We start from the raw sequence: 14,436 nt of genomic DNA on the forward strand, positions 1-14,436 counted from the left end.
CCATTCTTCCACTCCTTACTTTTACTGAACTTTGTATCCATGAGTATTTAGAACCAATTCCCAGCCCTACACCTCTGGATAAGCAGGGCTTCTTATTCCCTGACTTCACCATCCCACATCACTAAAAGTTTCGCAGCCTTGCATAATACAGCATGTGTTTGTGTACATGCAGTGTAAACCATATCTCACACCCTTTTGTACTTTTTATTCTGGTCCAACCTAAAAGTTTTCTCTTGATTGCTATTTATCTCTCTCAATTCTTTTTTGTCTTTTTCAATGTAGCATCTGATGCTCAATCTAAGAATCTCCTTACAAGGGTATTGTTCCCACCTGTACCAAGTTGCAATTTACCTGGTCATTCAGGTCCCAGCTCCCCACAACCACTCCCAATTCTCCAGTAATCTAACGCACCATCTCACCAGCTACATGTTTATGCGTGTTGTCCTCTAACTTCTGTACTTGTTGGTGCACGGCAGGCAGGATCTCACCACTCACCCTATTCTTAACTTCTGTTATTAGTGTCAATAAGGACCACAATCTCAGGTTATCTTCCTTTTACTGAGGAATGTTATGCAATCTCAGTAATATCCTTGAATGATAAACATGATTCTAGCATTATGGAAGCAGGACACTATCTGGGATCACTTCTATAATCATAGAGGTGTCTGTATGTTCCCAAAGTCCTTTAACTACTGGCCTTAGCCTTTCTCAACAGGCTTGTTTTAAAAAAAACTGAAAAGCTTCAGTTTTAAACTCACAGTTTCTCTTTCACTTCACCTTGGTTACAAAACAAAATATGACACTGACCAAAATTGAAAGTTTGTCCAAAGATGTATATTTAAAGGAGGAAAAATTGGGGAGGAAATTTCAGAGTATAGAGCCATGGTAAGTAATGGCGTGCTTACTTATGGTGGGGTGAATTACATTTAGTAATGCTCACTAGACTAGAATTAGAGAAGCATTTTCATCCAAGAGCTTCAAGGTATTACCAAAACATAGTAATTAAGTTTTGTAACAAAGGGACATTTTAAAAATAAACATTCTTTAGCGGCCTCTCTGGGAGAACTATGGATGAGATAAGAGTATCAGAGGATATAGAACTTAGCTGATATTTGCTTCAGTGCATTACATAAGACACAGGAATGGAATTGGTCCATTTGGGCCATCTGGCCCATCGAGCCTTATCTGCCATTGAACCACAGCTAATCCTTTTTTCCCTCCTCAGCCCCACTCCCCAGCCTTCTCCCCATAACCTTTGATACCGTGTCCAATCAAGAACCTACCAAGCTCTGGCTTAAATACACCCAATGACCTGGCCTCCACAGCTGCCCATGGTAATAAATTCCATAATTTCACTACCCCCACCCGCCGGCTAAAGAAATTTCTCCACATCTCTGTTTTAAATGGATGCCCCTCTATCCTGAGGCTGTGCCCACTTGTCCTAGACTCCTCCACCATGGGAAACATCCTTTCCACATCTACTCTGTCCAGGCCTTCCCACATTTGAAAGGTTTCAATGAGATGTCCCCTCATTCTTCTAAATTCCAGCAAGTACAAGCCCAGAGCTATCAAATGGTCCTTGTATGATAACCCTTTCATTCCTGGAATCATCCTTGCGAACCTCCTCTGAACCCTTTTCAATGCCAGTACATCTTTTCTTAGATGAGGAGCCCAACCCTGTTCACAATACTCAAGGTGAGGCCTCACCAGTGCCTTATAAAGCCTCAGCATCACATCCCTGCTCTTGTATTCTTGACCTCTTGAAATGAATGCTAAACATTGCATTTGCCTTCCTCACCACCGACTCTACCTACAAGTTAACTTCTATGGTGTTCTACATAAGGACTCCCAAATCACTTTGCATCTCAGATTCTTGGATTTTCTCCCCAATTAGAAAATAGTCTGAACATTTATTTCTTCTACCAAAGTGCATGACCATGTATTTTCCAACGTTGTATTTTATTTGCCACTTTCTTGCCCATTCTCCTAATCTAAGTCCTCCTGCAGCCTACCTGTTTCCTCAACACTACCTGCCACTCCGCCAATCTTTGTATCATCTGCAAACTTGGCAGAACAGCCATCTATTCCATCATCTAGATCATTGACATACAGCATAAAAAGCAGCGGTCCCAACACCGACCCCTACAGAACACCACCAGTCACTGGCAGCCAACCAGAAAAGGATCCTTTTATTCCCCCTCACTGCCTCCTACCAATTAACTAATACTTTAACCATGCCAGTAACTTAACAGTAATACCATGAGCTCTTAACTTGGTAAACAACCTCATGTGTGGCACCTTGTCAAGGGCCTTCTGAAAGTCCAAATATACAACGTCCACTGCATCCCCTTTATCTATTCTACTTCCAATCTCATCAAGGAATTCCAACAGGTTCGCCAGGCAAGATTTTCCCTTAAGGAAACCATGCTGACTTTGTCCTATCTTGTCCTGTGTCACCAAGTACTGATAACCTTATCCTTAACAACTGTCTCCAACATCTTTCCAACCACTGAGGTCAGGCTAACTGGTCTATAATTTCCTTTCTGCTGCTTTCCTCCTTTCTTAAAGAGTGGAGTGACATTTGCAATTTTCTATTGCAATTTTCTAGTCCTCTGGCACTATGCCAGAGTCCAATGATTTTTGAAAGATCATTACTAATGCCTCCTCAATCTCTACCGCTACCTCTTTCACAACCCTAGGGTGCAGTTCATCTGGTCCAGGTGACTTATATACCTTAGGTCTTTCAGCCTTTTGATCACCTTCTCCCTTGAAATAGTAACTGCATTCACTTCTCTTCCCGCACACCCTTCAACATCTGGCACACTGCCAGTGTCTTCCACAGTGAAGACTGATGCAAAATACTCATTTAGCTCATCTTTCATCTCCTTGTCCCTTATTATTTCTCCTGTCTCATTTTCTGGCAGTCCTATATCCACTCTCATTTCTCTTTTATTTTTAGATACTTGAAAATCCTTTTATTATCCACTTTGATATTGTTTGCTAGCTTGCTTTCATATTTCATCTTTTACCTCCTAGTGATTCTTTTAGTTGCTCTCTGTAAATTTTTTAAAGCTTCCCAATCTTCTGTCTTATCATTAATTTTTGTTTTGTTGCATGCCCTCTCTTTTGTTTTTACATCACCTTTGACTTCCTTTGTCAGCCACGGTTGTACTATTTTGCCATTTGAGTATTTCATTGTTTTTGGAATACATCGATCCTGTACCTTCCTCATTTTTTCCAGAAACTCATACCATTTCTACTCTGCCAACATCTTCCAATTTACTTTGGCCAACTCCTCTCTCATACCACTGTAATTTCCTTTACTGCACTGAAATACTGCTGTGTCAGACTTTACTTTCACCATATCAAATTTCAAGTTGAGCTCAATCATATTGCGATCACAGCCTCCTAAGGGTTCTTTTACCTTAAGCTCCCTAATCACCCCCATTCATCACATAACACCCAATCCAGTGTAGCTGATCCCCTAGTAGGCTCAACGACAAACTTTTGTAAAAAGCCATCTCATAGACATTCAATAAACTCACTCTCTTGAGATTCACCACCAACCTAATTTTCCCAATTGACCTGCATGTTGAAATCTCCCATGACTGTCATAACATTGCCCTTTTGATCCACCTTTTCTATCTCCCATTGTAATCTGTGGTCCACCTTCCAGCTACTGTTGGGAGGCCCGTTTTTAACAGCCAATAGAGTCCTTTTACTCTTGCAGTTGCTTAACTCAACCCACAAAGATTCAATATCTTTCTGTCCTATGTCACACCTTTCTACTGATCTGATGTTGTTCTTTACCAGCAGAGTCATGCCACCCCCTTCTGCCTGTTTTCCTATCCCTCTGATACAACATGTATCAGAGCTGGACATTCAGCTCCCAATGACACCCATCCTTCAGCCACAACATCATACCTGACCATCTGTAACAGTGCAACATGATCAACCACCTTATCTCTTAAACTCTGTGCACTGAGATATAACACTGAGTACTGCATTTGCTACCGTTTTTGATTCTTCATCCCTAACGCACTGATACCCACCTGCTGACTGCATTTTTGTCCTATCATCTGCCTGCCCTCCTGACAGTTTGACTGCACACTATCTTTGCTTTTTCACCATCCATTCTATCCTGAGACCCTTCATTCTGGTTCCCATCCCCAGCCAAATTAGTTTAAACCTTCCCCAACAGCTCTAACAAAACTGCCCTTGAGCATATTGGTTCCCCTCTGGTTCAGGTGCAACCTGTCTCTTTTGAACAGGTCATACCTCCCCCAGAAGAGATCCCAATGATCCAAGAACCTGAAGCCCTGCCCCTTACACCAGCTTCTCAGCCATGTATTTATCTGCCAAATCATCCTGTTTCTACCCTCACTGGGGCGTTGCACAGGCAGCAATCCAGATATTACTACCTTGGAGGTCCTGCTTCTCAGCTTTCTACCTAGCTCTCTAAATTCTCTTTTCAAGAACTCTTTGCTTTTCTTTCCTATGTCATTGGTACCAATTTGTACCAAGATATCTGGCTGCTCTCTCTCCCTCTCCAAAATGGTGTGGACATGATCTGAGATGTCCCGGACCCTGGCACCTGGAAGGCAACATTCCATTCGGGTGTGCCGTTCATGTCCACAGAACCTCCGGTCTGTTCCCCTGACTATTGTGTCCCCTATCACTACCACTCCCCTCTTCTCCCTCTTTCCCTTCTGCACCTTGGACTTATGCTCAGTGCTCTCCGAAGCATCCCCCGGGAGGTCATCCCCACAACAGTATCCAAAGCAGTGTACTTATTATTGAGAGGAATGGCCACAGGGATGCTCTGCGCTAACTGCCTATTCACATTTCCATTTCTCCTGACAGTCACCCAACTACTCGCCTCCTGCAACTACGTGAATTATGATGGACTTGCTCCCATTCCTATTTTCTAAAATTAATAAATCAACTGACCAACTAACTCTAGCAAATCAGGTAGAATAGACTCCTTAAACTTAATCTGAGGTGTCAATATCCTAACTAACAATAAATCCTGTTTATCCTTCAATCCTACATTTGCTGATCCCAGTTTTAATTCACATACCCTCCTAATTCCACGAAGGTACTTCATCTCACTGGCTCTCTCCCCTTCCTTTTCTTGAAAACCATTCTTGTTATCAGTCTAGTTTCTCACTGGCTTGGAGCAATTTCAGTCTTATTGAACTCTTCAAAGCTACTTTAATGACGTTAAAGACACTATACAAATGAACATTTTTGTTTGTTGCCTGAAAACCACCAATTCATTTATTTTCTCTGCAGTAATGTAATAAATAGATTTACTCTGATATCTTACAACGCTCAGTATCATTACTTATGTTCCTATAGAGTACAACTTAACTTTTTATTCTGCACTCTTTAGATACAATAATGTTTTCTGTCTATAAATTATATTTAAGATTATATTATTACAGCAAATATTTACTAATTTAATCTAAACTAATGGCTGGCCTTATTAAAAAGATTTGTCTGACCTAAATACATTTTACATTGCTTTAATCAAAGGTATGCCATTTCAATGGCAAGAAAGATTGGAGCTCGAGTCTACGCTCTTCCAGAAGATCTAGTTGAAGTAAAACCAAAAATGGTAATGACTGTCTTTGCATGCCTGATGGGAAAAGGAATGAAGAGAGTCTAAAGGATTTGATCCAAGTTAAACTGTTTTCTTCTGGCATGTCCTACTTTGGAGGCAACATTCAAATGCCGGACCTTTGCTCAGAAATACTCCTGTCTTACCTTACCTGGCTTTGCAATTGCAGACTAAAATAATAGATCAAAGTTTTTCATTTCCCTAAACATTATATAAAAATCTGAAGATATTCTAGAACACAAGCTGAACTACAGGAAACCTGCTATGCATTCATCTAAACCAAAGATATTAGTTAACATGAGAGCACTTCCCAACACAGAAGCCTTTTATTTGGAAAATGAATTATGAGACCTAGAACAGCTTTGGATATTTTCTTTACATCCACAGAATAATGAAGAGCCTGAGGACATTTGGCAACTCTTTACAATTACCTAAGTTTTGCTGGAGCAAGGCATCAAGTACCATGCTTTGTAAAGCTTACTCACATCATTTAGCTTTAAAATCTATTGCCCTAAAAACTGTTGATAACTTTGTGAAAAAATTGAAGTACATTAAAGACAAAAAGTTGGATTAAGGGAGAGATGGTAGACAGAAAGAAAAAGAAAACAAAGCAAAATGTAGAATTTTGTTTTCATAAATTTTCTCTTTATGTTTCCACTACTGGCAAGAGACAATGATAAAATACATTAAATCTTTTGTAATTATCACATTGTTAATTCTGTTTATTCCCACACAACTTTTTCTACCTATTAAACAAACAGTTAAAAGTACAAATGCAACAACTTCATGGCAATTGCCAGATTGTTCAGCACAAGATGCTGTTTACCTGAGTCTAATGGCAGAACAGTGCAAATCAGCCCTCTAAATTCAGGTTATTTATAACTCCTGGGCTCTCACTTCCTCAACCTGCTGAAAATGGTATTGTTTTGTCATTCAGACTTTTTTCCCCAACTAAATCTTCAAGTCAATGAAATGTGAAATTGCAGGTTGACACAGAAGATTTCTACTACATCCATATTTAACCCTAAGGCTAGAGCTAATTTGTTGTTCCATTTGCATACTCCCACCACTGAAATTTACCAGTATGTTGTGTTGTCTACATACAATTTTCTCTGAATTCACAGATAGCAATAAAAAGAATTTAAAAGAAATAAGATTATTATTATGCTCATTTGTCCCTAGCTGTCAGGTGATCTGCAAATATGCTGAGTGCACATCCATTGTTATACATCCTGAATAACGCTCTCTAAGTAATTACTGGTAATAGTCTTGTAAAATAAACTTGCATGTATACTAACAAGATGTTTCCTTAGTCACTCTTAATTAGAATTCTTAAAAGGATTGATCATCTGGAAGGTAAATTACCTAATGGATATTTCAATATCTGAAGGATGTAATGATGGATACTGAAATTACCAAATTTTATGTTCTTAACCAACTCTTCAACCCAAATCTTTTTTTATATTTTGGTTTTGTAAAATTCATATTGAAATGCTAGCTTTAGGATAAAATGCTATTAAAATATTTACAAATCTAAAATTTGTGCTTCATATAAATACACTGATAAAATGATTTGACATTTTAAGAAAACATTGCATACTTACATCATACAGCTTTTTTCCTTGTATTCCTTCCACTTACAATGGCAATCCTAGTTGACCATATCTTCAATAATTCCAGTCCCTGTGCTAAGGGCATTTGCAATCTTTTTATAGTTTCAAAAATAAAATTTATTCACAAAAATAAATACAAGAAATTTTAAAGAAGTGTGCTTGGCTTTCTCAGAGTCATTCATAGCGTTGTGCAGCCTGTACATTCATAGTGTTACTGTATTGGTTTTAGCATATTGCTGCTTCCTGGGATAGTGCAAACCTCAAGTGCTTGCGACGCTTCCGTGTAGGGTAAACCTTCAATGTATAATGGCAGGAGAACCGTACAGTGCAGCCTTTGTATTGACTCCATCAAGCTTCAATGCATCCTTTTACAGGTACTCCTGCAACCTGAAATGTGTCAGCCAGCGCCATTCCCTCACGAATCTCATTGTACCGTAACATGCTTTGGAGAGACCAAAGTGCAGCTTTCACTATATATGCGTCTCTGAACCTGTAGATCAGAACGCCCGCTACTGCACCACATACTTGGGAGGAACATTGACAAGGGACCTTACATTCTTACTCAGACCCCTTGTTTTGCAAAAGACAGCCCACAAATAGCGTGGTGATTGTTTCAATTTCATCATAGCCACCTTGAGGGAAGTGTGCATTAGAAATAAGACTCTAACTGCTCAGTCAGAAGAACCTGAAGGGCACGGCGCCTCACTGCCATTCTTGCAAGGTCATGATGCTTTTTGGAGAGTTCTGCCAAATTATTTTGACAGTCTGCTCAGAGTACCCTTCCATATGATCCTACTCTGTAGTGCATAGAGTACATCCCATGCTAACAACTCGCTGATGAGCTTGTGCTCAAAGGTGGAGACCCAAGAGATGCAGATGCTGGAATCTGAGCAACAACAGAACATAGAATACTACAGCACAGTACAGGCCCTTCGGCCCACAATGTTGTGCCGACCCTTAAACCCTGCTTGCCATATAACCCGCCACCTTAAATTCCTCCATATACCTGTCTCGTAGTCTCTTAAATTTCACTAGTGTATCTGCCTCCACCACTGACTCAGGCAGTGCGTTCCACGCACCAACCACTCTCTGAGTAAAAAACCTAAGAGCACCAGGGAAACAGAGTAGGTTAGGCAGCATCAATGGAAGAATGCAGATAGCTGACTTTTTGGGTCAAGACCCTTCATCTGGACAGTCTTGACCCAAAACATTGACTGTCCATTTCCCTCCTAGATGCTTTTCATTTGTTGCTCGTGGTCAAAGGTGCTTTTCTGAAGGAACCTTTTAATAAAGGACACAATATTCTATTCGGTGCAGTAATGTGCAACTGAGCAGAACATTGCATGGCAAAGAGACCAGGCCCATCCTTCACAGCACCAGGGATAAGCAGAACTTCAGCAATGACAAGAGCACCTTGTACCTAAATACCAGCTCATTGAGAAGGATTGCTGCTTCCATAATCCCAGTTTTCCTTTAACCTTGCCTATCTGCTCCAGCCAATTTTTGTTACACATCTCAGCCTCTCTGAACTAATGTCCCACCTGTTAAGTGTAGAACCTATCATTCCGTGGCTCCCCGGTAGCACTTTCATAGTCAGTTGCTAAAGATTTTGCAACCCCTCTGTATGCCTGGAATACTTCTAGGTTCACACTTCAGTGCCAAATCGAGGAAACTGTTGGAGGTCCTGCTGTTCAGTGGAAAGATTAAACTGAGCTCCATTTACCTATCCAGCAGAGGACGTAAGGTGCAATGATGCACTGAGCTGTTCTTCCTGAACTAATGAAAGCAAAAGTAGATTCACATCATTTGCCACAATTTCTGTCTGCATAGAGTCATTGTGTAAAGGATTTTACAAATCTTGCTATGAGTTTTGTATTCTATAATGATGCATAGCTACATTTCTCGAATCCTCAGACTGTTGTCAAAGATAATTTAGCTACATTGAAGCTAAACTCAGTGTATCAAAGTAGTACCTTGAAGATTCAAACTCCACCCACAGGAAGTAATATTTTTGGCGGTAAAAGGCTTTAGAGGTGGTGGTACTTTAATATTAAAATAATGGTTAGAATTGTATTAAACATATATTTACGGCACCTAAAATGAGATTAAGGAATGTTATGTTCAAATATTTTCAAAATAAATTTTAATGGTTAGATTTATAGAACATTTTGGTAAAAACCTTGCCATTATTATTTTTAATATATAATTCCCTTTTTGTTAGAACAGAGTTGGTAATATATAGAACAAAAATGCACTGAAAGCTGGTTGTAATTAATATATTTCAAAAACTGCAATAGAACAGGAGCAACCGGAAGAAAAGTGCCTGAAAGATACACTTATTATAAAATTTTGCTGAGAAGCAAGAGCAAGGTAGAGTTGCACAGTAGGCAATGAGAGAGGTGAATGATGGTTTATTTTGACGCAGCCCCATTGGATATTTCATGGTTGAGTAGTACAAGATAGCAGGATGTGCCAAGAAATCAGGAGGCAGCAGCAGATTATCCATGCTTTAACTTGCAGTCCAACAAGAAAAGATCATCTCTGTGGCCCATGGCTTGGCAAATTACCAATTGCAGTTCTGTACCATCTGTTTCAAACTAGCAACCACAATAGCATTGGGATAGCAGGAGCAGCAAGGGTCATTTTTCTGCTCCCAGCTTCAGTTCACTAAGAACTGCAGCATCAACTAACATGCTGTGCACTTACATAAGATATGTCCCTATGACAATGATTAATATGGCTAGTGATTACTTCCCCTTTTCCACTAAGTAGTTACAGTCATAATAAAATATCATTACATTGTTACTTCCACCAAGAACACTTATTTACACAAGTATAGTCCTGTCCCTTACATTGCAAAGTGAATCTAACAACACTAGAAAAGATTTAACTTACCAAATATTCAAAAGCCTGGATAGATTGGATGTGGAGAGGATGGTTCCAATAGTGGGCGTGTCTAGGACCAGAGAACACAGTCTCAGAATGCAAGGACGTCACTTTACAACAGAGTTGAGGATTTTTTTAGTTAGAGGGTGGTGAATCTGTGGAATTCATTGTCGCAGACAGTTGTGGAAATCAAGTCATTGAGTATACTTAAAGTGGAGGTTGATAGTCAGGGCATCAAAGGTTATGGATAGAAGGTAGGAGAATGGGGTTGAGAGGGAAATCAGTCATGATCAAATGGCAGAGTGGACTTGATGGGATGAATGGCTGAATCCTACTCTTATGTCTTATGGTGTAAGACTTGCTAAAATGATAGTAGGACTGAAGCTATAATGATTAGAAAAGGCTCATCGAACTGCAGTTCCTCACTAAAGCTATCCTGATGGTATCCTCATAATCAATAATATCTGTCGCCAAGGATGACAGGACAGAAGGTAGGTCAGAATGCGAACACCTGCAAGTACTCTTTTACGTCACACAATATCCTGACTTAGAATTATAAAAACAAAATACTGCAGATACTGTAAATCCAAAATAAAACTTAAATACACCGGAAATACTTAACAGGTCAGGCAGCATGCATGAAGGGAGAAATTTGGCTAGTCATTTCTACCTGGGCTACTGAGTGTTTCCAGCATCTTCTGTCTGAGAATGTCTTGGCATGTTTCCATCATGGCTAAGGCTTAATTTTGAAACTTATTAACAAAATGCATACTAGGCATACCTTTGCCAAAAGGATAACAATGGCTCAATGCTAATTAAGATAAGCACTAAATACTAGTTTGGCCTAAAATACCTCCATTCTCTGTGCCGTGATGACAGTAAGGTGTGCCTAGCTGGTGGTTCACAGAGCTTCACTGGCAGCAGTCTGAGCAGCTATTGTTCCAGGCAGACTTCGGTAGGATATTTATTTATTATTAGGGGCGTTGCGCGGGAGTGGGGCCAGACCCATCCTTCGCAGCCAGGGCGACAAGTAGAACCTGGGCACATAGTGGTACTTGGTGCCCACATACCTGGGCTCTACACACAACCTGATGCAGCCACATACGAAGCTGGCCATCAGGGTGAGGGCGACATTGGGGACGTTCTTGCCCCCGTTGTCCAGGGACTTGTGCATGGCGGTCCGTCTCACCCGCTCCATCTTGGATCCCCAGACGAATCTGAAGACAGCCCGGGTGATTTCCGAGCTGTAGGAGCGGGGGACGGGCCAGACCTGCGCCAAGTACAGCAGCCCTGAGAGCACCTCACACCTGATGACCAGGTTCTTGCCCGTTATCGACAGGGAGCGCCCTCCCCACAGTCCCAGTTTCTGTTTCACCTTGGCAGTCCGCTCCTGCCAGTTCTTGTTGCACGCCTCAGCCCCTCCGAACCAGATCCCCAACACCTTCACGTGGTCAGACCTGATGGTGAAGGGGACGCTGGATCGGTCGGGCCAGTTGCCAAAGAGCATGGCTTCGCTCTTCGTGCGGTTGACCCTGGCCCCCGACGCTAGCTCGAACTGTTCGCAGGTGCCAATCAACCTGCGAACTGACCTCGGATCAGAGCAGAAGACGGTGACGTCGTCCATGTACAGGGAGGTTTTCACTTGGGTCCCTCCACTGCCTGGCAGCGTCACCACTCTTATGCCCTCATCCCTCCTGATGGCTTCCACAAAGGGTTCTATGCAGCAGACAAACAAGACAGGGGAGAGGGGGCAGCCCTGCCTGACTCCAGACCTGATGGGGAAGCTGTCTGTTTCCCACCCGTTGACCTGGACTGCACTACGGATGTCTGTGTAGAGCAGTCTGATCCAATTCCGGATTCCCTCCCCAAATCCCATTTTGGAGAGCACGTCCGCCATGTATGTGTGCGATATCCTGTCGAAGGCTTTCTCCTGGTCCAAGCTGACCAGGCAGGCGTCCACCCCCCTGTCCTGCACGTAGGCGATGGTGTCCCTCAGCAGCGCGAGGCTGTCTGAGATCTTCCTGCCCGGTACAGCACAGGTTTGGTCCGGGTGGATCACCTGTCCCAGAGCAGACTTGACCCTGTTGGTGATAGCCTTGGACAGGATCTTGTAATCCACATTCAGGAGAGAGATGGGTCTCCAATTCCTAATGTCCTCCCTTTCCCCCTTCTGCTTGTAGATGAGGGTGATCGTTGCCGGCATACCTATCCCACGTAGCAAAGTTCTTCCAGGAGAACGCCTTTGACCACAAGGCCATCAGGCAGTGGTCGGCACGAAGTGTCCTGCAGGCACTGCAGGAGAAGGACGTGATGGACACAGTGGGGTGGTTCCCTGAGCAGACTGTCCAGTTCATCTGGCAAAATGCCTCATCGCCAGATCTCACCAACAGGCACCAAGACCTCGCCTGGCTGGCGGTGAGAGGGGCCCTCCCAGTCAGAGCCCTCCTGTACGCCCGGAACGTCGTCTCCGCACCCCACTGCCCATGGGAGGACTGCAGTGAGGAGGAGTCTGTGACCCACCTCTTTGCACACTGTCAGTTCGCAAAGAGGGTGTGGAGGAGGATGGATGGGCTAGTGTCACGTTTTATCCCCAGCAGCTGCGTAACAGAGGACTCTCTGATCTACGGGCTGTTCCCGGGGACGCACACGGAGACCAACATCCGGTGCTGCTGGCAGATCATCAACTCGGTGAAAGACGCTCTTTGGTCAGCCCGAAACTTGATGATCTACCAGCACATGGAGATGTCCGTGGGAGAATGCTGCCGACTGGCACACTCTGGGCTGCAGGAGTACGTGCTGAGGGACGCACTGAAACTCGGTGCAGCCACCGCAAGGGCCCGGTGGGGAAGGACCACAGTATAGGTTTCTCCACCCGTGGGAGTGGGAGGGGTCGGTGGGTGGGGAGTATACCCCTCAACAATGAGATGCTAAGCTGAACTACTGGAGTGCCACGTGGGTGGCTATAAACACGGGTATTTTACTGAGTATAATGGAAACGTATGTAAAGGATGAAAAGTTATTGAATGGTTTATTGTATATATTTATTTTTGAATAAAGTATATTTTGAAATTAAAAAAAAAAAAAAATTATTTATTATTAGGATACAGCATGGAATACTCCCTTCTGGCGCTTCGAGCTGCTCTGCTCAACAACCCCGATTTAACCCTAGCCTAATCAAGGGACAATTTACAATGACCAATTAACCTGCCAACTGGCACATCTTTGAACTGTGGGAGGAAACTGGAGCATCTGAAGGAAACCCACACATTCTATAGGGAGAACGTACAGACAGTGGGGGAAATCCACTGTGCTATAATAGGAATTGAAACTTGCCATCAACCACTGTACTGTGACTGGTAAGAAGATGTCCACCACTTACAGACTGGCTACAGGGATGCCATAGATTCTATTCAACGTCCAAATAACCATATATAACCATATAACAATTACAGTACGGAAACAGGCCATCTCGGCCCTTCTAGTCCGTGCTGAACTCTTACTCTCACCTAGTCCCACCGACCTGCACTCAGTTCATAACCCTCCATTCCTTTCCTGTCCATATAGCTGTCCAATTTAACTTCAAACGACAACATCAAACCTGCCTCAACCACTTCTGCTGGAAGCTTGTTCCACACAGCTACCACTCTCCGAGTAAAGAAGTTCCCCCTCATGTTACCCCTAAACTTTTGCCCTTTAACTTCCAACTCATGTCCTCTTGTTTGAATCTCCCCCACTCTCAATGGAAACAGCCTATCCATGTCAACTCCATCTAACCCCCTCATAATTTTAAATACCTCTATCAAGTGTTCCCTCAACCTTCTACGTACCAAAGAATAAAGACCCAACTTGTTCAACTTTTCTCTGTAACTTAGGTGATGAAACCCAGGTAACATTCTAGTAAACCTTCTCTGTACTCTCTCTATTTTGTTGACATCTTTCCTATAATGTGGTGACCAAAACTGTACACAATACTCCAAATTTGGCCTCACCAATGGCTTGTACAATTTCAACATTACATCCCAACTCCTATACTCAATGCTTTGATTTATAAAGGCCAGCATACCAAAAGCTTTCTTCACCACCCTATCCACATGAGATTCCACCTTCAGGGAACTATGCCCATTATTCCTAGATCCTTCTGTTCTACTGCATTCTTCAATGCCCTACCATTTACCATGTATGTCCTATTTTGATTAGTCCTACCAAAATGTAGCACCTCACATTTATCAGCATTAAACTCCATCTGCCATCTTTCAGCCCACTCTTCTAACTGGCCTAAATCTCTCTGCAAGCTTTGAAAACCTACTTCATTAT

The 14,436-nt window shown here is 42.5% G+C and overlaps 1 protein-coding gene across 1 annotated transcript in view; it reads left to right on the forward strand.

The window, feature by feature from the left end:
- Positions 1–7,389, forward strand: part of LOC140199173 (plastin-2-like) — a 69,318-nt gene extending 61,929 nt beyond the window's left edge. The window contains exon 16 of the mRNA XM_072260802.1: positions 5,539–7,389. Coding sequence (XP_072116903.1) covers positions 5,539–5,671 — 133 coding nt within the window. The 3' untranslated portion in view covers positions 5,672–7,389. The remainder of the gene's footprint in view (positions 1–5,538) is intronic.
- The last annotated feature ends 7,047 nt before the right edge of the window (positions 7,390–14,436 follow it).

Source organism: Mobula birostris, chromosome 6 (assembly GCF_030028105.1).
Source record: "Mobula birostris isolate sMobBir1 chromosome 6, sMobBir1.hap1, whole genome shotgun sequence".
NCBI classification, from domain to species: domain Eukaryota; kingdom Metazoa; phylum Chordata; class Chondrichthyes; order Myliobatiformes; family Myliobatidae; genus Mobula; species Mobula birostris.